We start from the raw sequence: 27,247 nt of genomic DNA on the forward strand, positions 1-27,247 counted from the left end.
AGGGGCGGGGGGGGGGGGGGGGGGGGGCGGGTGTTGCTGCTGGTACTGTGCGTCTCAAACATCAGTGTGTGTGGGAATCACCTGGCAGTCACATTGAAAGGTAGATTCCTGAATCAGGAGGTCTGGGGTAAGGCCTGAAATTTTCTTTCTAACAAGTTCCCAGGTGATGGTAATGTTGGTGGTCCCTGAACCATATATGCTTTGAGTGGAGTTGCTCTATATTCCTGAGGGGCTAAGTAGCAGCTGTTATTCTGAAGGTAGGGACCTTGGCACGGAAGTGCGTCTGCCTGGCAAGCTCCCTGTTTTTACTTGGGTTTTAGCTTATTGGGGTGTCTTGGAAGAGAGCTGAGGACATCGGAGGCGGCTGCCTGAGGCTGCCCTGCAAAGTCTCTATTTTCAAGAGTTTATAGTCTAGAAGGCCGGGTGAGGGTGGAAGGAGGTACTAGGAAAAACTTCCTGGAGGAGGTGCGTGGGAACTGCAGGAGCTTCCCCGGCCGCCGAGAAAGGGGGAAACCCTGAACTCCCCTCTCTCCTCGGGCGGGTCTTGGCATCACCACGCCGGTACGGTTTCTCAGGCATCCCACGTGTCTGCTGTGCGCGAGTCCCTGTCAATCAAGTCTTACCCCCCAGGGCTGAGTACGGGTTTAAAGGAGACCGCGGTGCAGAGCGCTCCCATCGTGCCGCGCGGCGGGCGGGTTTGGATTTTAAATCCCCGCGGCCAATCAGTGGCGCGCAGGCTCTTGTAACGTTCCCGGCGCCGCGTTTGAATTCGAGGAGGAGCGAAGCGGTGCCAAGCCTCTGCCCAGACCCAGCTAGGTCCGCGGAGCAACTCCGGGAACATGAGTGCGGCGGCAACTGCAGGGAAGCTGGCGCGGGCACCAGCCGACCCAGGGAAAGCTGGGGGCCCGGGAGTTGCAGCTCCCGGGGCCCCGGCGGCCGCACCGCCGGCGAAAGAGATCCCGGAGGTCCTAGTGGACCCGCGCAGCCGGCGGCGCTACCTGCGGGGACGCTTTCTGGGGAAGGGCGGCTTTGCTAAGTGCTTCGAGATCTCGGACGCCGACACCAAGGAGGTGTTCGCGGGCAAGATCGTGCCTAAGTCGCTGCTGCTCAAGCCGCACCAGAAGGAGAAGATGTCCATGGAGATATCCATTCACCGCAGCCTCGCCCACCAGCACATCGTAGGCTTCCACGGCTTTTTCGAGGACAACGACTTCGTGTTCGTGGTGTTGGAGCTCTGCCGCCGGAGGGTGAGTGTCGCTGCCTGGGGACCGGGGTTGGCGGGGGGATCCAGGGGCTTGGAGGGGCTGGGAACCTCGAGCTAGGGACTGTAAAGGTCTCGAGGAGAGAGGAGAGGGTGCTTGGCACTTGGAGCTGCTAGGGGATGGGGTTCCGGTTAAGTGGCCCCCGAGTCCTGTCGCTGCTAGGGAAGGCGGCTCCTGGACGCTAGGTGTTGAGCGCAGCAGGGGAGGCGCGGGTAGGAGGAGAATCCTGGTACTGGACGCTAAGGCTTCCGGAGTTGCTAAGGGAGGAGTCCCGGGGAAGGGGTGCTGCGGGTCCGAGCTTCCGGAGTAGGGCTGGGTCGGGGAGAGGGTGGTTGGAGACAGACCTCGGAGCGTCCGGAAAGAGAGGTGGCTGGAGAGGGATCTCCTGCTGCGCAAAGACCCAGGGAGGGATACTGTGGGTTTGGAGCTTCCGGGAGTGGGACTGGAAGAGGCATCCCAGGTAGGAGGAGGCTTGGGAGGGAGCTACTGGGAGAAGGGGTGCTATGACCCGTAGTGGCCAGGCTTAGGGGAGAGAACAAACCGTAGCTGCCCTGGAGCGGGGGGGGGGGGGGGGGGGGGGGGCGTCCTGGGCTGCTTTTAATGACAAGGCCTGCCCTGTGCCTCGGTACCGGCACCCCATTCCTCCTCTCCTTCCCCCGCTCAGTCTCTCCTGGAGCTGCACAAGCGAAGAAAAGCACTGACCGAGCCCGAAGCCCGCTACTACCTTCGGCAGATTGTCCTTGGCTGCCAGTATCTGCACCGAAACCGGGTTATTCACCGGGACCTCAAGCTCGGCAACCTTTTCCTGAATGAGGATCTGGAGGTGAAAATAGGTGAGTGTTGGGCCTGCAGGGGTGCTTGACACCTCCAGAAGCGGGAATGAGGAGGAGGCTGGGAGAGGAAACAGGAAGGAGACGAGGGAGGAAGAGGATGGTAGAAGTCTGGGCTGTTGATGGCCTCTAGAATCCTCTCTTTAATACAGAAATTTAAAACCAAAAGCCCCAAGCCTCTACCCTGCAGATGCATTTTTTAGTGCTACCACACAGTACTTTTTTAAAAGAATTTGAATTCGTTTCCATTGACACAAGTTGGGTTGCTTGACCTAAAAATTGGGGTTTGGAACTCCTTTTAAACAGTTGGAAGCTCCAGCAGTTCTGAGACAATAATCTCCCAGGCAGCTCTTTGCTGGGTTAAAAAGCCACTGTTCCCCTTAGGCTCCCTGGGATTTGCCACAATCCCCACCTCTCCCTGTTAACTCACAAACTTGCCAAATAGCAGTCCTGACCCTTACTCGCTTGATCCCTGAGGGCATTTCCTTCAGTTCCCTTTTAGAAACCTGGCCCTCCTTTCTAAGGGGAGACACCCCCCCCCCCCAGTGGGCCAACGTGGTGGGAGGAATCCTGTGCAAGCCTTGCTGCCTACAAGGAGTAGGGGCCCGAGGGGTCAAATGACCTTGGTTCTTGACAGTCACACCTGTACCAGCTTTCTGCATTGGCAGATGACAGAGGCTAGCAGCTAAGGACCCCCTTTTCCTCCCTCTGTCCCAGGGGATTTTGGACTGGCAACCAAAGTGGAGTATGACGGGGAACGCAAGAAGACCCTGTGCGGGACTCCTAATTACATAGCTCCTGAGGTGCTGAGCAAGAAAGGGCACAGTTTCGAGGTGGACGTGTGGTCCATTGGGTGTATCATGTAAGTTGGGAGTTGTCTTAGGACCCACCTGGCCCTTTTGGACCTAGCTGACTTTATCCTTTGGACCTTTCTGCCTATGGAGAGGCTGCTCCAGAGAACAGATTGCCCAAAAACAAAGCCTGACTTCCATATCTTTTCTTGTCACTGGTATATCCTGTGGGATTCCTGCAGCAGCCTGGGCTATGGGGATGGAGGCTGGCGGGCCTTCACAAACCTGCTCTAGGCCCTTGCTACTCAAAGTGTGGTCCACAGAGCAGCAGCATCACCCAGGAACTTGTTAGAAATGCAGAATCTCAGGACCCAGACTACTGACTGGCTCAGAATCTGGAGTTTAACAAGATCCCTGGGTGATTTCCATGTATAATAAAGTCTGAATCAGGGCCTTCCAAGGTGGTGGGTGGTGGGCAGAAGGTTGGGCCCTTTTGGGTGTTCACTTTTTATTGTTGGCCGGGGTACTGGAGAGCTAGAGGTGAGTTGTAGCAGTGGCTTCCATACTTCTTTGCAGTAGAGCTTTTTCAAATGAAAACTTCATGCCTTAAGTGCAGAACTATCAAAGTGGGGCTGCCTCTGTAGGGGGAGGTAGCCCACGCACTGGGACCTGTTTTGTACTGGCCAGCAGCCTCCAGGGCCCTGGATTCCTACAGGCTCCAGCTGAAAAGTCACTACTGGCCTGAAGAGTCCTCGTGCTGACACCTGTCTTCTCCTGAGGGCTCAGCCTTACCCATGTCCTGGCTCCTGTGGGCTTGAGGACTATCCTCAGGGGCCCCAAAGTCAGACTTTCCAGATGCCAGCCCTGAGATGATTCCCCCGGCAGGTAGGTTTTGGCTGGGAGTCTTGAGCCAAATCAGCCCCCTGTGCTTACAGGTATACACTGTTAGTGGGCAAACCACCTTTTGAGACCTCTTGCCTTAAAGAGACCTACCTTCGGATCAAGAAGAATGACTACAGTATTCCCAAGGTGACTAAAACACTTTTTTTTTCTTTAAGTTTAAATTTATTTTGGTTTTTTTGGGGTTCCCCCCCCCCAAAAGCTGTTTACTGAGCCCAGCCATATCCTAGGGACAGAGATAGGTCAACCCTCCCCCTAGGGTAGTCCCAGAGCTTTGGTGGATCTGTGTCTGAAATTACATACAGAGCTTGACGTATGTCCACAGAAGTATTTTTTCTAAGGGGAGAGAGTTTATAGATTCTCAAAGGTTGTGTAGATAACCCAAAAGATGTGTAAAGAGAAAAGAGAATAAAGAAAAAAATGGGGAGGGAGCAGGAGGCAGACACAGAAGTGCTGTTTAACCTCTGGAAGTGGTCCTTCTTGACTTAACTGGGCTCTGTCACATAGCAGCCAGATCACAGTGGACAAATGGCCTGAATCTCTTGAATTCTAGTTTCCCATTTATAAAAGAGAGTCATTGCCTCTGGTGCAGCTCGCAGGGCGCCTTGTATACAGTAAGCACTCACAGAATCCTGAACCACCGTGAATCCAAAGTGGTGTACATTTTCACAACCACTGGTGTCAGTGCATTGAAAGGAACAGTCTGTTTTGCAGAAGCCTGTGACAGGTGGCTGCTTTCCCGTTTGCTTCCCTTGACTCTTGTGAAGTCAAGGGTCCTGTCTCCATAAGGACAGACAGACGAAATCTGTCACAAAGGGTCATTTAACTGTCAGATAGACAGACCCTGGAGGGTTCAGAGTGGGTGCACGAGAGCACCCTAGTATTTTGGTGTGGGTGCTGGCTTTACCACTCATTAGGTGCGTATTCTTAGGAAAGGCACTTAACCTCTCTGTGCTCCGTTTCCTCCTCTGCAAAAGAGAGATGGTAATAGAGACCTCCACCCCTTAGATGTTTTTGTGAAGGGTAAGCAAGTTAATACACGTGATGTGCTTGGAACACTGTGCTGGCACAAGTAAGTGTACAGCTAATACTAGGCTGTTACTATGCATTTGATTTGTGCTGGGTTATCCCCCATCGAATCCTAGTAGGACTCCAGGCTTGGTGCTATGTCCTTGCTTTCCAGATGAAGACACCAAAGTCCTGAGCAAGTTGGGTTACTTGCCACAGCTGCTCTTCGGGACAGTACTGGGACTTAACCAGGTCTTTATGATCCCACAGCCTATGTACTCAAGTGCTACCGTACTGGTGAGCAACTTAAGTTACTCGAGAACAAATTCAGGGCAAATCCAGTGAATCTTGAGTCTCAAAAGGAAGGAGAAGTGATCATTCTCATAGCATAGGTTGACAGTTGTCAACTCAGTAAAGCCAATATGGGGAACTGGCAGATTTATGGCCACTGGGCATGGCGTGTATGGGCCAGGGGCTATGGTGCCTTTATGGCAGCACTGCATTCGGGTCCCCCATCACGTCCCGCTCACAGCCCTTCCTTTTTGCTCCAGCACATCAACCCTGTGGCCGCCTCCCTCATCCAGAAGATGCTTCAGACAGATCCTACTGCCCGCCCCACCATTCACGAGCTGCTCAATGACGAGTTCTTTACGTCTGGCTACATCCCCGCCCGACTACCCATCACCTGTCTCACCATTGCACCTCGGTTTTCCATTGCTCCCAGCAGTCTGGACCCCAGCAACCGGAAGCCTCTCACAGTCCTCAATAAAGGTAAAACAGCAGACCCCCAGAGAGAGCCTAGGCTTCAGCTGTGTGGATGGGTGGCCCCCAGAGCCCAGGCGTGCCGTAGGACCTGCCCCTGTCCTTGAATCCACAGTGCCCGCCCCACCCCAGGACAAAATGCCCTGCTTCCCCTGGGTGGGCCCTAGCGGGAAAGACAGACTTTAACACTGGCTGGATCAGATCTGTCGTGCCCAGAAAAAGGAGAGTGGACTGAATGCCATGCCCGAAAAACCCTTAGCATTTAAAAAATTCCTAACATCACACTTTGCTGGTTCACTGAAAAAAAAATATGAAAAATTTCAAATATATATGTAGGGCATAATGCAGTGGACTCACCCTCCCACACACATTCAACAGTCAGTCAGATTTTGTCACATTTGCTTCATCATTCTTTTTTTGTTCCTTTGAAGTATTTTTGAAGTTAATCCCAGACATTTACCTTGCTTGGGTTGTCATTATGTCCAGTTCTCTTCAAAGGCCAGAATTAGGAAGTACCTACTTCGGTGGGGGAAAAACCTTGAGTTTGTACTGCTATTTCTGAGTCACATTTTTTCATCACAATATTTCAGTATTATTTCAAACTTTATGAAAAGGTGGAAGAGTAGGCAGATCTCCCTTTTTTCCACCAATTAATGTTTTTCTACACTTGCTTTATCTTTTCTTAGTATATATAAAGTTGTGTGTGTGTGTGTGTGTGTATCTACTTTTCCCCCCCGAACCACTTAAAAGTAAGTTGTATACGTCCTGCCCTTGACCACTTAATACTTCAGTGTATTTTTCCTAAAAACAAAGATTTTTTGTTTAATACACGTGGCATGCTTGGAACACAGCACATGACACAGCGAGCAAGTTCAGGAAATTTAACACTGGTACAATCTTGTTTTGTCTGCTGTGGAGTTACTACTTTTTGTAATTTACGAGTGTCCAGTTCATATACAATATTATATGATTTTGACTTCTTTGTCAGTTGAAAAGAAATACAAGAATAAAATCAATCTTATTTCCTTAACATTAATATACATAGATTTTTCAACATCTATGAACTAGCCTCTTATTTTTTTTAATGGTGTTTTAGCTTATCGAAGTTCCATTTGTCCTTAGAATATTTCACTAAGGTTATATAGTATTTTTAAAAAGGTCATTTGAAATACTTTTTCTCCTCCGTGTGGATATAGCACCAATTTAATATATAAAATCATTTGTTTCTGTTGTAATCTAATACTGTTTTGGTCTGTCTTTTATTTTTGTGGGGTTTTTTTGGGGGGTTTTTGTTGTTTTTGGGGGGATTTATTTTGGTTTGGCTTTTTTGCTTTTTTTTTTTTTTTAATACTGTTAAGGATTCCTTTTTTGTTTGTTTTTGCCATTTCTTTTCATTGGTAATATTAATCTTGATCAGTTGTTTGGGTGGTGTCTGATTGGTTTCTCCACTGCAGAGTTAGAATTTTTCCCTTTGTAATTAATAAAACCTTGCCGGAACTACTTTGAGACAATCCTGTTTCTCCTCAAACTCTTAAATCCTTGGTGGATCTCCATGGATCTCGGGATGGCAGTTGCTCATGTGTTATTCTAATGGAGATTCCTCTCTCTTCCCCACTCCTTCTAAATTCATTCATTGGAATTCTTCTGTAAGGAAGAGTTGGTCCTTCTCTCTCATTATTTAATGGTTACTTATATCAACATGTACTCATGGATTTATTCTTTGGCCTATAATGTATAAAATAATGCTATTTTAAAGATTATGTTTCTTTTTGAATTTTTGAACATAAAGCTTTTTTTTTTTTTTTTAATTCTTATGCTGGAAATTTTCAAATGTCTGCAAAAGTAGAGAGAACTAACTGTATGAGGAATCCCCATGTATTCATCACCCATTTTCAGTAGTTAGCAACATTTGCCTGCCTGTACCTAGTTTTATCCGTTTCTACCTTCTCCCCTTTTTTGGCTAGAGTTTTTATTTTTATTTATTTATTTAATTTTTTTAGAGAGAGAAAGCACACACAGGGTTGGGAGGCGGTGGGCAGAGGGAGAGAGAGAATCCTAAGCAGGCTCCACGCCCAACGCAGAGCCTGACATGGAACTTGATCTCATGACCTGAGCCGAAATCAAGAGTCAGACATTTAACCAATTGAGCCACCTAGGTGCCCTGCTAGAATTGGTTTTTTGGGCTTCTTGTTTTTAAGATTTACTTATTTATTTTAGAGAGAGACATCCTGGAAGTGAGGGGGGTGGCCAGAGAGAAATAACATCCCAAGCAGATGCTGCTCAGATTCGGCAGCCCCACATGGGGCTTGATCTCACTACCCCGAGTCCTGACCTGTGCCAAAATCAAGAGTTGGTTTCCTAACCAACTGAGCCACCCAGGTGCCCTCCTTGCTAGTTTTGTTTTTTCTTTTTCTTTTTTCTTTTTTTTAAATAATAATATTTTTTTATTTAGTTTTGTTTTTTCTTTTTTTTTAAGGTTTTATATATTTATTTATTTTATTTGAGAGAGAGAGAACAGGGGAGGGGCAGAGGGAGAGGGAGAAACAGATTCTCCGCTGAGCAGAGAGCCCAACATGGGGCTCAATCCCAGAAACCCGGGATCACGACCTGAGCTGAAGGCAGACACTTAACCAACTGAGCCACCCAGGCACCTTCTTTGCTAGAGTTTTTAAAGCAAGTCCCAAATATCTTATTAGTTCACATTTCAGTTCTTACCACAGCGTAGTTTTTTTTAACTTAAAAACTCTGATCTTGAAAATATTATAAGACAAATTGCATATAAGACAACTAGCACGTGTTGGTGGGGAAGGAAACTTTAGAGCATAAACACAATAAAAATCATCCGGGCTTTTCTAACCCAAATATAACCAATGAGAAGATCTCAAAGTGTATCTTTTCAGACTCTTTGGACATCTATATAAAACTTGGGGGTGGAAAGAAAAAAATCTCATGTTTTCATCAAATGCCTGCTTAATCCATTTTGTTGATCAGCTATGTGAATTTACTGAGCCCTCCCATTTTCCTGGATTTTAATTCTTGGCTGGGCACCTCTGGGCTGGTGGTACCTTCACACTATCTCCCGGAGTGCCTGGTGGTGTCCTGCAGGGCCCAGCATTGGGGCAGAGGCCGGAGCGTCTGAAGCTCTTTGGTGTGTGTGGCCATGAAACCTTCCTCAAGGGCTTGGCTTGGCTCTAGAGGTATGAGTACCATGCTCCTGTCACATGAGCGTGGCAGCTGCTGCTCTATAACTCAGCACTGACTCAATTTACCCAAAGCAATGGCAGCTAAAATAATTTTTCTCTGGGGAGGGTACCAGCTATGGCAGAGGGTCCCATGTCCCTCCCAGCCCGCTGCCTTTGTGCCCAGCTAATGACTGTGTGTCGTCTTCATCCTAGGCACAGAGAACCCCATGCCCGAGCGGCCCCGGGAAAAAGAGGAGCCAGTGGTCCGGGAGACCAGTGAGGCGGTTGACTGCCACCTGGGCGACATGCTGCAGCAGCTACACAGCGTCAATGCGTCCAAGCCCTCAGAGCGGGGGCTGGTGAGGCAAGGTGGGCACGGGAAGGGCCTGGGGATGGGGTTGCCCGTGCACCTGGAAGAGGTCCGGGAAGTCTCTGCTGCACAGTGTCCGGGGCTTGTCCAGGCCTGGGTCTCCATAATACCATTAGTTCCCAGGTTTCCTATAGATTAAGATCCAAATGGGTTAGCCTGGCATTCACGGCCCGCCTGTCTTTTTCTGATTATTCTGCCTCCACAAGTGTCCCATCTTCCAGCACCTCCGTGTGCTACCTTACACATCTGCACATGCTCTTTCTGCTGTTCGGTGGATTCCTGCTTAGTCTTCAAGAGCCTCGGGGCTCTTGCTCATACTGTTCTCTTCTGGAATGTACTTCCTCCAGATATGTGCAGGGCTCATGCTCGCCTCTTTCAGATGTCTGCCCCAGTGTCCCCTCCATGAGCATTTCCCTGGCCCCCCACTCCTAGCACTTCTCATCCCCCTGTATTTAAATAAGGGATTATTGCATGTGCTGAACACAATATTTTTTTTAAAGATTTTATTTATTTGAGAGAGAGAGAGTGAGTGAGCGAGCGAGCATGAATGGGGGGAGGGGCAGAGTGAGAGGGAGAAGCAGACTCGCCACTACACTGGGCTTGATACCATGAACCTGAGATGATGACCTGAGCTGAAGTCAGACACTTAATGGACTGAGCCTCCCAGGTGCCCCTGAACGTAACATTTTGATGTATTTGGGATTGTGTATATTCTGACAATTTTTTAATCACTCAGAACCAAAAGATTAGATAATCCCTTGGCCACTGACTCTCACCATGATAGAAGTAACATTTATTTTGTCCATATTTATGTTGATCAGCCTCTGTCCCTATAACAAGAATGTAAGTTTGTGAAGGCTGGGTTTTATGCCATTGCTCACTGCACCTGTGGCAGTGCGTGGCACAGGGTGGGTCAGTGGATGGACTGAATGAATGAATGTATGGAACTGGAACTTGTCTGTCCTGCTGCTTACCAGGGCTTGGTGGTGACACAAGCTCTGCTTGGCTCTTCTCTGGGGCCCCAGGCCTCTTGACGGAGCCTGGGTGGGGCGCCCAACAATCCTCACTGGCATGGGCCACCTGAGTGGACCGGAGGGGAAGACACTGGTGCTGACCAACCATCTATCTGTTTCTGTCACAGAGGAGGCTGAGGATCCCGCCTGCATCCCCATCTTCTGGGTCAGCAAGTGGGTGGACTATTCGGACAAGTACGGCCTTGGTAGGTTGCTTCCAGAATGGGTGGGTGGCTCGGGTATGGCCAAGTGACCCTTTGAGCTGTTCCAGGCTCTTGCCTTTTTTGGCTCCTTGGTCCTCTGCTGTCTAGAGTCTCCTGTCTCCATCCCAGGCCTCCCACTTCCAGCTCCCAGTGCCCCTCCTGCTCCCTTCTCCCCCTTCCTGAGGTCTCCCTCCACCTCCCAGGGTACCAGCTGTGCGACAACAGCGTGGGGGTGCTCTTCAACGACTCAACACGCCTGATCCTCTACAATGACGGCGACAGCCTACAGTACATAGAGCGTGATGGCACAGAGTCCTACCTCACCGTGAGCTCCCATCCCAACTCCCTGATGAAGAAGGTGAGCTCCAGCTGGTGGCTGCAGCCTGGTGTTGCCAGGAGGGAGGCATGTGCCAGGTATTAGGCTCTAGCTCTGGCCTCCCTCCCTCCCTTTCCAACCAGATCACCCTCCTGAAGTATTTCCGGAACTACATGAGTGAACACTTGCTGAAGGCGGGGGCCAATATCACACCTCGGGAAGGCGATGAGCTCGCCCGGCTACCCTACCTGCGCACCTGGTTTCGCACCCGCAGCGCCATTATCCTGCACCTCAGCAATGGCTGTGTACAGATCAACTTTTTCCAGGTGAACCTGGGTGGGGAGAGTCGGGGTGGGGTACCCACAGGCCCCCAGAGTGGGGTGGGCAGTGGGAGGCGTGGCACCTGTCCTTGGCATCAGGCAGCAGGAAGCACATGAGCGGGGGCAAGAACCCCTCATCGGCTGGAATGTCTCTCCTCTACTCCCCGGCATGCACTAGCAGCTGGGACCTTCAGGCCGCTGGTAACTCTGTCCGTCTCTCTTTCCCTCACTTCCCTCCTAGGACCATACCAAACTCATCCTGTGCCCACTGATGGCAGCCGTGACCTACATTGATGAGAGGCGGGACTTCCGCACGTATCGCCTGAGCCTGCTGGAGGAGTACGGCTGCTCCAAGGAGCTGGCCAGCCGGCTCCGCTACGCCCGCACCATGGTGGACAAGCTGCTGAGCTCCCGCTCGGCCGCCAACCGTCTCAAGGCCTCCTCGTAGGCCTTCCTCCCCTCCGGACTGGCGCCCCTTCTCATCCTTACAGCACCTTGGCCCGCACTGGTTAGCTCCCCTCGTGCTGTTTTCTAGAATGTGCCCCCCAGCCCTGGGGGCTGGGGAGAGCTCCATCATCCTTGCTGGTGGGGGTCACCGTGTAAGTTATTTTTGTACATGTTCGGGTGTGGGTTCTACAGCCCTTCCTCTTCCCCCTCAGCCCCACCATATGCATTGTACAGAATGCCGCTCTTGAATCCTGGACTGTCCTTTCCTTGCCTTTATATACATTAAACACATGTGAATCTTCTATTTCTTCTGTAGTCCCTGAGGGTGCCTGACTTCTGGGCTCTGGGCACATCTTTGCTCCAGAAGCCCCAGGCTGCCAAGACTCTGCCAGTCTTTCCTGCCACCGAGGCTGGCCTCAGCCACGGGCCCTACCCCTTGTCGTTGGCCTCAGCTCCCGGCTGGGCATGGCTCCCTGGCCCTCGAGGCCGGTGGGTAGTAAGGCAGGAAGAGGCTTTCGGAGGCACAGCTCCTCATGGCACCGTACGTGTGGAGCAGCAGCCGTGGGAAGCGGGCTGTGAAGTACTGGATGAAGCTGTCGGGGACGTGGCCGAGTGCCTGCCGGACCTCCGTCGGGAGCTCCCTGTAGTGGTGCTTCTGGAGGGAGGTAGAGAGAGAGCCCCCGCTCAGCCATGACCAGGCTGCCCCGTGATCCAGGCCCTGCTCAAACCCTAAAGCACACCTTGTTCCTCATAGCACGGAGCAGGTCTCGCACTGACGTCCCCTTATACGTCCGGAACCGTCTCAGATCTGTGGGCAGGAAACTCCTTGGCAAGGCTGCCCCTGCTGGATTTCCCTCCATCTGGCGGACCCACCCCGAGGCTGGCCTATACCTGTCTGCAGCGGCACAGAGATGTGCTTCTGCCAGTCGCCCCGGACCACCGTGGAGCCCCCTGCCTCCAGAGCCGTCACCAGAGGTCCTTGCTCAGACTCCTTCTCCAGCCAGTCGCTGACATCCTAGGACCCCAAGAGCTCTTGAGCCTCATGACCAGTTTCAGAGGCCACAAGGCCCAGGAGTGCCTCTGTGGCTTGGGGGAGCAAAACGACAAAAGCTTCTTGGTTTAAGATAAAGATTGTTGCCCCTCGAGTACAGCTTCTTGGTGCCATGTCTCCATGTTACCTGCCAGGCCTTCAACCTATGAGGTATGTACTGTTGTCCCCATTTTACAGATGACCAAACTGAGGCTCAGAGGCACCAAGTCCCTAGCTCAAGGTGCACAAGTGGGATGGGCTGTCTGGGCGCCAGTGTAGCCTGAGTGACAACTAGGGTTGAATGGTATGGGGCGTGTGTCACACGGGGGTGAGAGGGGTAGGGATGGAGGCTGGGGCTGGAAGTGTGGTAGTGAGCAGACTGTAGAGCACCAGCATGGCAATGTCTAGGCGTGTAGGCCCGAGCTTGGTTCAGAGAAGGAGCTGGGCTTTCTGGAACAGGCAGACAGTCTCTTTCCCCAGCTATTCTAGCTTTCCCTTATCACTCAGCACCCAAACTTGGGACTTATCTGGGGCCATCCCCAAGATTTCCCTCTGACCTGGAAGAACTGGAGCTGCTTGGCTGTGCTCCAGAAGAAGGGGTGGGCTAGCACCTGGGGCGCTGAAGGGCGGGCCTGCGGCAGGGGGCTCAGCATGGCCTCCACCAGGTTCCTGGCAACCACCTTGTCTGTAGGGGCAAACGGGAGGGATGGCTTCAGGCCCGCCCAGCTCCCTGCCCTGCTTCCTCCCTTCTCTGCCAGGCCCTGTCCCCCCTTACCATGGGCCTCTTCCTCCAGGTGAGTCAGGCTGGGAGTCCCTGCAAGGATGTTTGCCTGGCGATAAAGACTGTCTCCAAACGGGTGGCTGCCGCCAGAAAGCACGTAGTAGAACACACAGCCTGCAGAGAAGATGTCCACTGCGCTTGTCTGGGGGCCAGAGAGACAGCATAAGGAGACAGTCCCTGCTTCCGGGAAGCCTGCACAGTTCAATTTTCCTGCGGGTTACGGTAGCCAGGGCTTTGGTTCAGACTAGAACTCAAGGATGCTTCCTGAGAGCCATCCCCTCGACCTGAGACCCCCTCCCCTCTGCACCACTGAAAGGGGCCCATGGTTTTCATCCAAAATCTTGGCCCTCCTGGGCTGCTAGTGCACGTGTGCAAGCTGCATTCCTCCAGGCCTAGCAGGTAACAAGTGAGCGAGACTAGCCGGGTGCGAGGGACTGAAGCAGGTGTGAGACCTGTATGATCTCCAGGGGACTCTCCCGGGTGTCAGAGCTTTGCTTTTCCAAGAGGATCCAGAAATCAAGGTTGCTATGTGGAATTTCCCGAAAGTTAAAATATTGGCCACTAATTAAAATCTGTACAAGCTCATAATGTCAGTTCCTTTAGTCCTTGGGCCTCTGGGTGGCCACTTCCTGCTTTCTCTTGCTTTGGCTTGGTTTTGCCTAGCAACTGACCTTTCCTGTGCTCCCACCTGTGCACATGACTTCATCTTCCACCCACACACTGACAACTGGAAAATCCATAATCTTGGGGTCTCAGACTCAAGTGTCTCGGGTCAGACACCCTGGGCTTCAACTATATTCACTCCTCTGGTGCTCCCCAAACCCTCGACACCAGTGGTTCTCCCTGGCTACATATTAGAATCACCTGGGGCCCTGCTCCGGGCTAGTCTGGTCAGAATCACCAGATGTGGGGCCTGGACATCTGACTTTGTTCTTAAGTTTGCCAGGTATTCTGCAGCACAGTGCAGATTGAAAACCCTTTTCTAGCTCAGGATTTTGTAACCCTGATACTGTTGACATTTGGGGTCGGATTACTGTCACGGGGGGCTGTCCTGTGCGTTGTAGGATGTTTAGCCGCACCCCAGGCCTCTACCCACCAGATGCCAGTTGCAAGCCCCAATTCCCCTGCCAGGTGTGACAATCAAGAATGTCTCTAGACAGGGCCCAATGTCCCCTGGGCAGTGAAATAGTCCCTGGGTGAGAGCCACTGCTCTAAGTAAGAAGGGATGAACTGTGCTACTTTACAGGTGAAGAAACAGGCTTGGCCACAGCAGGAGAGGCACGGGGCCAGGGAGGGAATCGTGCAGCCTGGGGCTGTGGGAAGGACTCACAGGACTGTCAGAGGGCAGGAGTTGTAGGAGCTCGGGCGCCATCCAGCCTTCCGTGCCGGGGATGCCCGAGCGGAGGCTAAAGCTGTAGCGACCAGCAGGCAGCTTCTTGCAGAGGCCGAAGTCTGAGAGTACCACCCTGCCATGGCTGTCAGGGCCGTCAGGCCCTGCGATGAGGACGTTGGCTGGCTTCAGGTCCCGGTGCACTGGGACCAGAACAGAGCAGAACCAGCAGAATTCAGCGCGGAGGTGGGGAAGGCTGTGCCAGGGTGGAGGGTAGGGCCGGGGTGCCGGCGTGGCAGGCAGAGGGCGGGGCAGGGGCGGGGCCTACCTATATGTAGGGAATGCAGGTGTGCCAGGCCAGACATCAGCTGCTGCAGCACCATCATAGGCTCCAGGCCCCAGCGCTCCAGCTCTGGGTTTTCCACGTACTGAAAAGGTGGAGGACAGAGCATCACTGTGCAAGCTGGGACCCCCGCCACCACCCCACCGCCCCTCCGAGCTCTGGCTCACCTCCTGCAAGGAGGCCTGGCAGAGCTCCAGAGCGATGTAGTGGAACTGGGGTCCTCGTTCCGTACAAAAGTAGCGGAGCACATTGGGGTGTCTGTCCGACTCCTGTAGCAGCTGGACCTCCCTCCGGACCAAGCCAAAGCATTCTCGGAGCAGCCGCTTGACAGCCACTGCCCGCCCCTCCAACTGGCCCCTGGGGGTTTCAGAGAGGGAAGAAGAAGGAAGAGGCTCCCTCCTCACCCACCTTGGGGAGCCTTTGAAAGAATGGCCCCCCAAAGGACAGTAGCCCAAATGCCATGAGAGCCACATTTCCAGCCCAGCTTCTGGCTACCTACTCACCGGAAAACAAACGTCCCGCTTGCCCCGCGGCCCAGCACGTCCTTGGGGTTGAAGGAAATCTTGCCCACCACGGTAAGCTGCTCAGCTGGGGGGGGGGGGGGCACAGTCTCAGGGAGCCTCTGCTCAGTCTAGACCCTCCCCCCACCTCCACCTTTCTCTGGACTCCCACCCTCCATGCCCAGTCTGGGGCTGCCACATCCTCTTTGTGTGTCTTTGGCAAGTGACTTAACCCCTTTGCCCTCAGTTTTCTCATCTATAAAGCGGGACTCATGTTGATGATCCCACACAGCGTTACTATGGACTAAGTGAATGTGTAGAAGGAGAGTGGAGGTGCGGGCTGCTAAATTATCTTCCTTATCATTCTCCCTCTTCCAGCATTTTCTGCCCAGACTTCTTTCTTTACTTCCTGTGCCACTCTCCCCACCTCCACCAGTTATAATAAACCCTTTTCATTGAGAAACTGGCTTCAAATAGAAAGGTGGGCTTGGCAGCTGGCAGCATGGTGAGGGTGAGTGCAGTCCCAGGAAAGACTGCCCCCCTCCGATGGGAGGGGACAGCAATGAGCATTTGGATGCAAACCTGTCCCAGAGTTAGTTCTAGGGGAGCAGGGAGTCCCCAGAATGCCTTGGTTTCCTATTAAGAAGGATGGGATTGGGTTGGCTCAGGCAGGCAGAGGTCTGTAGACTTGGACAGTTACTGCTCTTCCCTTTAGCTTGTGAGACACCCCTCACAATGACCCAGGCATGTCTGGCCAGGCTGTGCCCTGCTCAGTTCCAAGGGACACGATTCATACAGCTAAACGTACATGGCGCCCCAAGAGTTGTGTAGTGCAGTGGCCCTGAGAACACTCTACTCAGGAAGAGCTGCCCGCTTTAGTCCCTGCAATTAGCTCTAGGAAAAGCAAGGGAGAATCAGCATCAGGATCAGTGAGAAAAGTACCAAGCTGTCCCTCGGCATTGCTCTGGATTTTTTTAGTAAAACTTCGCTCTCATCTCTCAAGATGCAGGCAGTAACCTTGATTTGTGTACCCTGGCCCCTCAGGAGTGGCTGGGCTCGGGGCCTGTCTGGAAGCACAGGTGGGAGTGGGCCCATTTCTGGCAGCTCAGAAGGCAGGGACAGAGTTGCTGGGGTCTTACAGACTCTGGTGGTGAGGGATGAATGAAGGACAATGGCAAGAAGAACCACAGGGTCCTTTGACAAGAGCCATCCTGGGAAAAGAGGGGGTCTGACCTATCTGGGGAAAGATCCAGCTCAAGTCTGAAGACCCGAAGAAATGAGCATTTCAGGGTGTAGTGGGTGAGTATTACGTGGACCCACCCAGAGCCACTAAAGTGACAAGCACTGCAACACCTCAGGGCTCAGGCACCTTCTCAGGTGCAGTGGATACCTTCTAGAAGAGCCAGTCCTCAGGAAGGGGAGCTGCTCTGTCTCAGCAGAGGCAGGGTGAACACGGGGTGAATGCCGGGAACAGCACTGAAGTGTAGGGGACAGCAGCATGAGGCAGTGCTTTGAGCAGAGGTGCCAGCAGCAGCATGGGAAGGACTGAAGGCCAGTCTGGCCCAGAGCCAAAGAAGCAGGAGAAGTAGCCTGGACTGACCAATAAAAGCATGGGAAAGGCCCCCTGGGGCCTCCCACAGACACCAGGGAAGCTTGAAAGGGCTAGCTTATAGGATCTAATTGACAAAAGAGAAATGTTTAAAAATAAAAAGTACTAAAGAGAGGGAAAAAAGAACAAAATGAGACCTAGGTAATTTACTAGTACTGTTACCAAATATGATGTTAAACTAACACAAATATTAACGTCACCTAAGACTGATTTAATAATAATGACGCCAGTAACCCCTCATAATGAAGTGACACAATGAGATGGGTGTTGTTATTCCCATTTGATAGATGAGAAAATCAAAGCTCAGAGGAGGAAAGTAACCTGTCAAAGTGAACAGCTAGTGGAGTTAGATCTATACCCAGTTCTATCTGCACCCAAGAGTCCTTGAAAGTGATGATAAACAATGATGGCAGACAGTTCTAGAGTGCTTACCTCCATAGGAGGTTGTAAATCCTTTCTTACTAAGTCAGGCTTAAGCACCATACTATAGTGACTTCTAATAACCCAGCTTTGAAGCTAAACCTGACTCTGCCCTTTCCTGTCCACTTAAGCTCACCTTCTGGGTCTTGGACTGGCTGGGCTTGCTCTGAGGGGCTTGGAAGGCTCTTCTGGCCCTGGAGGGTGGCCCCTGATGGCAGGGGCTGAGCTTTCTGTGAGATGTGAGGAGGATCTGCAGGTGCCAGGACGGTCTGCTGCTGCTTCTCCACTAGCTGCTGCTGTTGCTGAAATACAGGGCCAAAGAGGTCTCAGCCCTGGCCGGCTCCTGTCTCATGAGAGGCCCAGGAGTGGTGCCTGAGATAGCCTGGCACCGGACCATGAACATAGAGAACACAGTAGCAGGGGCTCAGGGAACTTCTTAGAGAGAGGCAGGGGACAGAATCAGAGCTGGGTGAGGGAGAAAGCTGCTGAGTGGTCCTGAAGGGGAGGGGCAGTGTTCCCCCAAGGAAGACCCTAAGATGGACCTGAGGTCAGGGGCAGTAGGCTTACCTGCCTCATTAGGAAGATAATCCACCCTCCCAGGAGCACAGCAGTGAGGCTAGCTGCCAACAGATCTTGGGGTCCCAGCCCTGGATACAAGTCTGGGGTTTTGTCTTCAGGGTGCAGCTCCAGGTTCCAAGGTTTCTCACGGCTCAGGCTCAGGAGCTGAGGACAAAGGAACTTTCACTCTTAGCACACTGTGGAACCCCTAACCCTTCTACTATGGAACCCCTAACCCTTCTCCATCACCTAGTACAGGGCTGCTGGTCTTGGCTAAAGGGGCAGTGAGTGATTAGTCCATGTGGTGGGAAACATGGTGCTCTCCGTGATACTGAAACATCATGGTGTCCCAAGAGTGTGGTCTTCCAAACCTAGCTGAGGACCAGTATCTCTTGGGGGGGGGGGGTGCGGCATCACTAAAAAAATACAAATACTCTTGGGAAATCACCAAAATATTCAGCTATCCGTGTCTAGTTCAGTGGGGCCTGAGTGGGCTCCCAGGTGACTCTGATGAGCAACCAGATTTGAGAATTACTGCTCCAGGTCATGACTGTTTTTTTGTTTTGTTTTGTTTTGTTTTGTTTTGTTTTAAGATTTATTTATTTATTTGAGAGAGAGTGGGGTTGGGGGGGTAGGGGGAGAGGGAGAGGGAGCAGGTCATGGCTTGAACCACTAGTGATTCTTGCCCAGCCCTCTCCCAGGAGAGCATGCTCTTATAGTTTTTCTGTTTACATTTTCTAACTTGATAAATACTTTGTAATTTTTATACTGAAGAAGAATTAAAACTGTGATCCCTATTTCACAATTTAGATAACCAATATCCTTTGACACTTCTAATATGTTTCTGGCAATAACAACATGTATGTATGTTTTTCTTCCAGGAAATTGTGTGATATCAATTGACCCACCCCCAGATGTTATTCCTAGAAGCCTGAGGGAAAGGTCCAACAGCTGCCCTCCCAACCTGCCAAGTCTCCCCTACCCCATGCCCTCTGCCCTTCTAGCACTGACCTCCAGGAAGAGGGCTGGGGCCTGTGTGTTCTCTGAGAGTCTGTTCTCAGCAGTCCCACTTCTTGGGGTGGGATGCACCCTTAGCATGGTGGTGTGCAGGACTGGGGGTGGCTCATGGTGTCCTAAGGGGCAGAACAAAAGTCAGCTGGCTGAAGGTGACCTCAGCCTGCAAGCTCAGAAGCTGGGTTCATAGGTCCTTCATCTACTCCAAGTTTGAGCCAGGAGAATCTCACCAATGAGCAGCCACTGGCTAGGAAGGGCTACACTGCCTGAAGGGTATCTGACAGCAGTGCTAGGTAAGCCCTCTCGCTCTCCTGAGACTTGGAGAGTCACTTCTTCTGTGGTGGGGCCATCCATGGGGGCCAGGGTCAGTCCACGAGGCTATGGCAAAAGATAGTCATGAGTGAGGGAGCTCCTCTCCTGCCCCATCCCCTCCCTCTTTCCAGCCCCTCAGAGACCCTTTCTCACCACTAGGGCCACCCCTGTGTGAACCAGTGCTTTAGAAACATAGAAGCCAGTTTCATCCTTCCCCACATACAGTGTCATCCTAGTGAGGGAGAAGAAAAAGAGGAGAAGGATGAGTGATGGTGGTGGGTAGTTTCAGTTACCACTGTACCTGTGTCTTTGTATTGTCCCCTCCCACATTGACTCTGGGCTTAGCCATGTGACTTGCTTTGGAGAATGAGATAATAGCAAATGGGACATAAGCAGAGGCTTGAAGTGCTCAGCTAGCCTGCTGGGCATGAGAGACCATCTGACACCCCATAGGCCAAATAGTCCACCAAATATGATGGAGCTGAAAGAGGTCATCCTAAACTATCCAGGCTCAGCCAAGCCACCAGATTGCCGAGATCAGAAAACCACCCAGCTGACCCACAGAATCTTGAAAAATAACAAATGTTCATTGTTTTTAAGCCTTAAGTTTTGGGAGTGCTTTGTTAGGCAGCAAAAGCTAACAGATACAAACAAACTCTAGAGTCATGATTTCTAAATCTGTGTCTAGCCCAGACCTCTTTCGAGAGCTCAATTTTCTAAATCTGAACTTGTCACTTCATTCCTTACCTCCTCCTCATCCCCTTCCACCTCTAGTGTTCCCTACCTCTGAAAATGACAGCACCCTGTGCTTCTAAAAACCTGAGCACTTGCTCACAAACCTTCATTCCTTGCCCACAAAACTTCATTCCTTGCCCACAATCCCCAAACTCCCCGATCACCAAATCCTTACTGTTTCTCCCTCTTCATATCTCTGGCTTTCCACTTATTTCCATTTCTAGCATTTCCACCCTAGTCCAAAGGATCTTCATCTCATGAGTGAACTAATGCTGTATTCTATGTGTGGGCTTTCTCACTATACTACTCTGATAGTATCCACACTGCAGCCAGAGTTGTCTTTCTAAATGAAAAGATGATCAAATCACTTCTTTGCTTAAAACCCTCCAATGACTTTTCCTTAGCCTTAGGAGAAAATGTCCAAACCATTTCAATGATCCTACAAGATCCCTGCTTAACACCCTCAGACCTTATTCCCTGCTCAGATCTATGCTCCAGCCTTATTTAATTTCCATTCCCTGGCTGCCATGCTCGCTTGCTCTTTCGCTTCCTATTCATCCTGCTTCCTATTCATCCTTCAGGTTTCAATTTAGATGTCCTTTCCTCCAGGAAGCTTTCCATGACTACCTCCTGCCCCCAGTCTCAATTTAGGTACCTTCCTATACATTCCCATGGCAAATCTATACTTCTCTTTTATCATTCTCTATCCTACCCTATTATAGTTGCCCTCTTACACACCTGTCTCCCCCACTAGACTCTAAGATCTCTGTAGGAACACTGGCTGTATTATTGTACTTCCAGAGCCTAATGAGTGACTGGTACACAGTAAGTGCTCAGTTAATATTTGTGTAATGAATTGAATGAATGGGTAATCCCTGATTTTCCCAGTCTGTCTATTTATCCCCTAAGATGGGGACTCTAGGGCATTCAGTAGTGTAAGGAAGGGTAAGAATTAGTCTTTAACAGTCAGTAAGGCCCAGCACCTGCCACGCAGAACAAGCACCATCCATACACTGGAGTGGAGACCCAGAGACCCCCTGTAGGCCATATTTTACCCTAGGGTTGCCAAATAGCAGGGCTATCTGGAAGGTCCTGGGGACACTGCGGGGGGCGGGAGGTGCTGGGCACTGGTTATTTGCCAATAAGTTTGATAAAAAACCAGTTTGAAGTATTTTGGCCCCTGGTTCAGCTGTATTGGTGTGTCATGCTTGAACATCCCGTCCACCCAGAGGGCTCCTCCCCAGTCCCCAAGGATGGGCACCTACAGAAGCTGAGTCTCCAAGGCAGAGAAGTCAGTAGCCATGTCCTGGGGACCTGAGACAGGCAGTCGGATGTGGCCCCAGCGGAGGGCAAGGAAATGCAGGGTGTCCCGAGCCAGCGTGAGATGGGGTAGCTGGCGTAGGCTGTCCTGGTGCCAGGTGTAGATGCCCATCACCGGCATGCCCAGGTCCTGTGTCCACAGCACCGCCCCGCTTCCTGGGTCCACGGTGAGCAGCAGGCCCATCCCGCAGGATGCCAGGTGGCTCATGTCTGCCAAGAAAGATGGCCGGGGAGGTGTGGGCAAGGGGCTATGACCTGAGGCATCTCAGAGCATCTTTGGTGGGGTGGGGGAAGCTGCTTTGAGGGTTGGCCATCAGGGAGTCACTCAGGTGTGTGGGGGTCAGGTGAGATCCTCTGGAGGGTTAGGAGGACATGGGAAGGTCAGTCAGAGTGCACTGGGTCACTTTGATCCGTCAGGGGATCAGTCAGGGTCAACCGGAGAGCGGTGTAGGATGTGGGGGTCAGTCAGGGTCATCCAAAGGTGACCTAGATGTGTGAATCAGTCTGGGTCACCAAGAGAGACCACTTAGGATGTGGGGTAGTCAGCCATGGTCTAACTGATATCACCCAGGAGAGGTTAATCAGGGTGGCCTGGAAGCATGTGGGTCACTTGGGCGTCATGTAGAGTGCAAAGGGGGTGAGTTAGGGGCCCTGAGAGTGTCAGCTGGGATGTATCAGGGCTACTTGCATGGGCTCTCATGCACAATGATGAAGTCGGGGTGTGAGGGGTGGCTTAGGGGCCCCTGTAAGGTCACTCAGGCTGTTGGGTGGGACGGTCATACTATGAAGGGGGTAATCTCTTGGGGAGATCACTTAGGGTCATCTCTCAGGGGTCGTTCAACTTTAGGGGTCAGTTAGGACCTGTGAGGACCCATCAGAGTGTTCGAGGCTTGCCTGGGGTCACTCAGGACAAGGGGAGCCATCCAGGGTTATCTGGCTCAGCTCCTTTGGAATATGGAGGGGTGAGGCTGTTAAAGACAGCTCAGGGTAAAGGAGGGTCTGGCTGGGGGTTGAGGGGGGACACTTAGGGTCATCTACCAAGGGTGTGTCATTCAGAATGTGGTGAGGCTTGGTTGTGGATGCCAGGGTTCCCTGAGTTGGAGACCTTGCTCCAAGGCTGGAGCCAGGGAAAGGCGGCACTCACATTTCCCAGGCAAGCCATCCATGGGGGGTGCCGAGTAGCGGCGGTAGGTGGTGTTCCAACGCAGAGCCGGGGCCCTGGGGTCATGCATGGTGACCGTGTACTCTGCAGATCACCAGAAGCAGGGTTACCAGGAATGCCCGTGTGATACTCCTCCCACGCCCACCCCAGGGGTGTCATCATGCACCCGTCCTGGAGGCCAGAGTCTGCGAGTGTCACAGTCTGTCTGGGTCACTGCTGTCTCCTCAGCTCCTTGCCTAGTGCTCAGGGCAATGTTTGCAGACTGACAGATTGACTGACTGGCCTGGATTCAACTTGGAAAGCAATTGCCAGGAGCCACTGGGGCCTGACTCACGCGTACTGCCGATGTAGAGGCGGGGGGTAGAGGGACCCTCTGTGGTCAGTGTCATCTGCCTCTTTCCTGACTCAGGGTCCACCACAAACCAGGCATCCTGCTTCCGGCCTGTGGAGGTGGAAAGTGGACCAGCCCTTGAGATTGCCTGGGACAGGGTGTGTTGCCTGCTGTCCTGTGCCCAGCTGGCCCCACCATGATGAGGTCCCAGTCCCTGCTGGACCTGGACCCACAGGCCGGAGAGATGCTTACCCGTGTAGAAGACGCCATCAGAGCTGCGACACGGGGAGGCGTGAACCAGCTCTGGGATGGTGAAGGGCAGCCTCTGAGAAGGAACATTTCCAGGAAGGAGGAAGAGAAGAAAAACACATACAACCTGCTCAATAGGTGCAGTTAGTAACGTTTTCATTTCCCAGAGGGGGTCAGTAACTTAGCTGTTGTCACACAGCAGGCTCTATGGCACAAAGTTCTAACAAACATTCCACCCCATTCCCTGTGACAAGTGTAGAGTGCTGTTCGATAGCCCCCATCGGACTGCCTCTGTGGAAGCCAAATGCCTTCTCTCCCCCGTGTGCATGCCCTTTTGCAAGGCGACCTGTCAGCAACGTCCATAACCAGGTGAAATCTATTTCTTCACCGCTTTACTCTGCACTTGGCTGCAGGACTTGCTTTGGCTGGCGAGTCATTAGCGAAGGTGATACAAGCAAAGTTGGACAGAGTGTTTGTGCACTGGCCTTGTCCACTTTCTGGTTCCCTTGTTGCTACCACATGGACAAGCCCTGGCTCTCTTGATGAGGATGAGGGACGCCTGGCCCGGTCGTTCCTCTCAGAAGCCCGCCAACCACCAGCCAACTTTCAGAGAGACAGCCATCCAGCGGACCAGCAGCTGACGGCACATGCTGGAGGAAGCTCAGTCAAGACCACCCAGCTGAGTCCAGCCTAAACTGTCATCCCACAGAATGGTGAGTTAAATCAACTGCTGGTGTTTTTAAGCCATTGAGTTTTGGGGTGACTATTTGGCAAAAGCTAACTGATGTAGGTTTCCCCCTTGAAGCCCCTGGCATCCTGAAGAAGCTCCTGTGATGCCCTCAGGGGCCTGACAGTCTGCTCTGCACACGGCCCAAAACACCACCCTCCACCCCCTTTCAACAGGTGCCTCTGGACAGCCTTCCCGTAATGCTCTCCGAGCCCCCTGCAGGACACGCAGGCGCTGACCATGCAGCACCTCCGTGCTCTGGCTAACAGAAGCCCGGGCCCTGTCCACCCCAAAAGCTGTAGGAAACACACCATTAATCCCTGTTGTTTCTGGGTCCCCAAGATGTACAGGCTGCCATCAGCTGGATCTGAGAGAAAGGCTGTCCTGTGGGGCAGAGGAGAACAGGGGGAGGGTTAGGCGCACGGCCTCTGGGTTCATGAAGGCCCCAGTTCCCTCTGTCTCCCCGGTTAATAGGAGCCCACCCAGAGCTCCAGAGCCAATCTCTTCCCTTCCTTCCAACACGACCCACGCCCACCCCACCCAACTCCCTCCAGACAACTGTGCCTTCCCCATCTCCCAGACGCCCCCTCCTTCAAAGACCACAGGTTCACTTACTCGGTGACATACATTGGCCCTTGGATGATGGGATCTGTGGGCACAGGGACATGGAGCGTGAGTAACCCCCTCCAGACTCCCTGCTGATAAGCACAGCTCATATTCATTGTGTGCTTCACTGTGTGCCAGACACCGAGCCAAACATGCGTCATGCATGTAATTTCATCTTCCCAAGAGCTCTGTGAAGTAGGGTCATCACCCTTGGCCCCATTTTACGGGTGAGGACCTGGAGGCTCAGAGAGGTGAAGTGACTTTCCCAAGTCCACACAGCTGAGACATGGTGCAGCTGCCGGCAGACACCTGCTCGTTGGATTCTAGACCCCAGGCTCTTATCTTCTGTGTCACAGGTCCAAGGAAGGACAAGTGATCACCCCTTGCTCACCATCCTTCAGCGTCCACTTTAAGTCCCCCGTCTGCTTGCTCAGTGCATGGAGACTCCCATCCAGGGTGGACACTAGCAGGAGGCTCTCTGGCCTGAGAGTCTGGACCTGAAGTGGGAAACAAAGTCACCTCCTCTGAGGAGCCCGGGTCCATCCCTTGTCCTCACCCCATGCAGGGCTAGATGTGTCTCCCCTCTCGCAGAAGGGGACAGACAAAGGAAGAAGCATGATTGGGAAAGCTGCTGGCTCCCCCCGTTGATCTCCTTGACCCTAGACAGGGGTGACAGTGGGAGCTGGGGGGCTCTCTAAAAACCCTCCTCTTCCCCACCCCTCAATTCTTTCTGGTTTTCTAAAGAAGACTGAGGGCCTTCATTAGAGGACTTCACAGCCTCCCTATGAGATGGGTGCTCTTGTCCCCAGTGCTGTACAAATGAGGGAGAGAGACTTAAGGCTCACACAGGGTACGTAATTAGCCTAAAAACCACGCAGAACGGGTCCTTGAACCACCATGTCTCTGATTTCAGTGCCTGATCCCATACTCATTTGCCACGCTGTCTGCCTCTCTTGGGCTGACCCCTTCTGCCTCCCCAGACCAGCCCAGCTGCTTTTGGTGCCAGGCTCCAGGGGTCCTCTGGACCAAGGCTCAGGGCGGCCAAGGGAGGGAGGGCTGGAGCTGCCCTTGCATGGGGCCCCTGCTGGGCTAACTCACTTGCTGTAGCCCCTCCTTGAGCAAACAGGGTGAGGCTGAGTGCCCAACAGGAACCCTAACATCCGGGTGGCCTGGCCACACCCCTGCAAAAGCCACATCCTGCTCTAGGACCCTCAGGTTTGGAGCTGAGCCAATGGTTTGGGTGGCGAGTCTAGAAAACTGCCTCCTAGCCCCTCTCTTTACGCAGCCTGTTTTGTCGTTTGAGAAGAAGCTGCGGGCAGATTGCCCACAGTTGAGGTGGCTTGACCATCATCATGTCTACACATTTGTTTTTAATTAGCTACCCATTTTAAAATTGGGAATATTTCCATTTTTAATAATCAAGATCTCTAATTTATCTCATTTCTTCTTTTTCTCATTTTTCTGGAAACACCTGCTCTGGCCACACTGGGCTCGCATTCTTTCTTGGCAGCCGTGGGTGGACCCAGAGCTGGCTGCGGGGCAGGGGAATGGCATGAACAGCCAACCCTCCATGATCCCATTAGCCGCTCTGGGGGCTCTAGGCTGAAGGAGTGGATTCTAGTCTGGGCACCTTTGCCTTCTCCCTGTATTTCTGTAAAACTGGACTCTTACCTGCTGGCAGGGCTGGGCCGTATGCCCACACCTCCTACTTATTAATCCCAGAGGTTCTGAACCCAGGGTACAGGACTGGGTAAGGGAGACAGGATGTGAGCCTCATGAATTTGTGAAACTGGCTGTGGGGGCACATTTCTGGACAGAGGACATTTAAGTCAATCCTATGTCCCCCTGGGGATCCCAGGACTTTTAGGAGGCCAGCACCCCCCCCCCAGTTCAGGCTGTTCTCTCCACCTGCACCCCCATGCTGCAGGAGGGGGTGGCTGTTAGGTGCCTTTCCACGCTGGCACATCTCTCTAGCTAGGTGTTCGTGGGGGCAGCTGGCAACCTCTCAAAGCTAGGAGGCTTTTCCCGGTCAGGGTCCGCCTTGGGACCCTCTGGATCCAAAAGACGGCAAGAGGCCCCCTGTGGCCACGCCCCCTCCCCCCACACCCCCTCCCGGGGCCCTGACCTTGGAGGTCCCACAGCCGCCCCACTTCTCACCTGTGGCCCAGGCGTAGGGAGCAGCAGCGCCGCGAGCTGGAGTAGGAGCAGGAGTCCGAGGCGGAGCGGGGGCCACAGGCCGCACCCCCAGGTTGCGCTGGCCATGGCCGGTCCCTCGGCACCTCCAGGGGACAGCAAGGCCCCCGCCTGACCCGGAGGAGACTCCGCCCCAGGCTGGGCTACTTGGATATGCAGAGGCCAGGGAACAACCTCAGCCGGTGTCCTGCTCCTTCCCCCGACCCGCCCTTCCCATCACACCCACACCCACACCCCCCAGTCACCCTGCTGCAGGGAGCACGGGGAGATTAGCAGCCAAGGCCATTCCTGCAGGCATTCCCGCTCGCCCAGTACTTTACCAAGCCCTCTGCATCCATCCCCATCAGCTCATTCAATGTTCGCAGCACTACCAATGGAAAAGCCAAGGCTGGGCACTGAAATTCGAGTTCAGACGTCTGCCCTCAAATCTTGTGCTCTTTGTTACTGTGCTAGGGGCCTCCTCCACTGAGAAATGGTGGAATATAGATGGACTGATTGACTCACTCATTCAATAAATATTTACCTATTATGCAGCCTGGGAGGCAGGAGAGATAAGGTACCCGTCTTTGCAGAATTTACAGATTTCCGTGCCTTAGATACCAGACGGTGCAGCATCCAGCACT

General features: G+C 52.6%; 2 protein-coding genes across 3 annotated transcripts; one reads left to right on the plus strand and one right to left on the minus strand.

Annotated features, from left to right (window-relative positions):
• The first annotated feature begins 59 nt into the window (after positions 1-59).
• Positions 60-11,706, plus strand: PLK1 (polo like kinase 1). Its single transcript, XM_026515614.4, has 10 exons — positions 60-1,247; positions 1,927-2,095; positions 2,810-2,954; positions 3,819-3,912; positions 5,343-5,562; positions 8,949-9,104; positions 10,247-10,324; positions 10,525-10,679; positions 10,781-10,963; positions 11,199-11,706. Exons 1-10 carry the CDS (start codon positions 840-842, stop codon positions 11,403-11,405), a joined length of 1,815 nt encoding a protein of 604 aa, XP_026371399.1. The 5' UTR covers positions 60-839; the 3' UTR covers positions 11,406-11,706.
• Positions 11,686-27,011, minus strand: ERN2 (endoplasmic reticulum to nucleus signaling 2). 2 transcript variants are annotated; one of them, XM_026515517.3, is made up of 23 exons: positions 26,945-27,011; positions 26,589-26,770; positions 24,823-24,928; positions 24,441-24,474; positions 24,137-24,209; positions 23,102-23,174; positions 22,853-22,960; positions 22,501-22,602; positions 21,302-21,566; positions 19,455-19,533; positions 19,220-19,367; positions 18,987-19,108; positions 17,985-18,140; positions 17,554-17,719; positions 15,392-15,476; positions 15,056-15,245; positions 14,874-14,973; positions 14,546-14,748; positions 13,210-13,357; positions 12,992-13,119; positions 12,296-12,419; positions 12,145-12,212; positions 11,686-12,059 (listed from the first exon to the last, which is right to left on the minus strand). In XM_026515517.3, exons 2-23 carry the CDS (start codon positions 26,691-26,693, stop codon positions 11,853-11,855), a joined length of 2,790 nt encoding a protein of 929 aa, XP_026371302.3. In that variant the 5' UTR covers positions 26,694-26,770; positions 26,945-27,011; the 3' UTR covers positions 11,686-11,852. The 2 variants fall into 2 exon arrangements, with proteins under 2 accessions (XP_026371302.3, XP_057171145.1); XM_057315162.1 differs by lacking the exon at positions 22,853-22,960.
• Positions 27,012-27,247: the final 236 nt, after the last annotated feature.

Source organism: Ursus arctos, unplaced genomic scaffold (assembly GCF_023065955.2).
Source record: "Ursus arctos isolate Adak ecotype North America unplaced genomic scaffold, UrsArc2.0 scaffold_2, whole genome shotgun sequence".
Taxonomy (NCBI): domain Eukaryota; kingdom Metazoa; phylum Chordata; class Mammalia; order Carnivora; family Ursidae; genus Ursus; species Ursus arctos.

Excerpts from the sequence above, each read along its gene's own strand:
- ERN2 (XM_026515517.3), bottom strand. The coding sequence starts at position 26,693 with ATGGCCAGCGCAACCTGGGGGTGCGGCCTGTGGCCCCCGCTCCGCCTC. Across the intron at positions 14,749-14,873 it reads CCTGCATTCCCTACATATAG|TGCACCGGGACCTGAAGCCA; the intron begins GTAGGCCCCGCC and ends TTCTGGTCCCAG. Across the intron at positions 13,358-14,545 it reads TCCTGCCCTCTGACAGTCCT|ACAAGCGCAGTGGACATCTT; the intron begins GTGAGTCCTTCC and ends TCTGGCCCCCAG.
- PLK1 (XM_026515614.4), top strand. The coding sequence starts at position 840 with ATGAGTGCGGCGGCAACTGCAGGGAAGCTGGCGCGGGCACCAGCCGAC. Across the intron at positions 1,248-1,926 it reads TGGAGCTCTGCCGCCGGAGG|TCTCTCCTGGAGCTGCACAA; the intron begins GTGAGTGTCGCT and ends TCCCCCGCTCAG. Across the intron at positions 10,325-10,524 it reads TTCGGACAAGTACGGCCTTG|GGTACCAGCTGTGCGACAAC; the intron begins GTAGGTTGCTTC and ends TCCACCTCCCAG.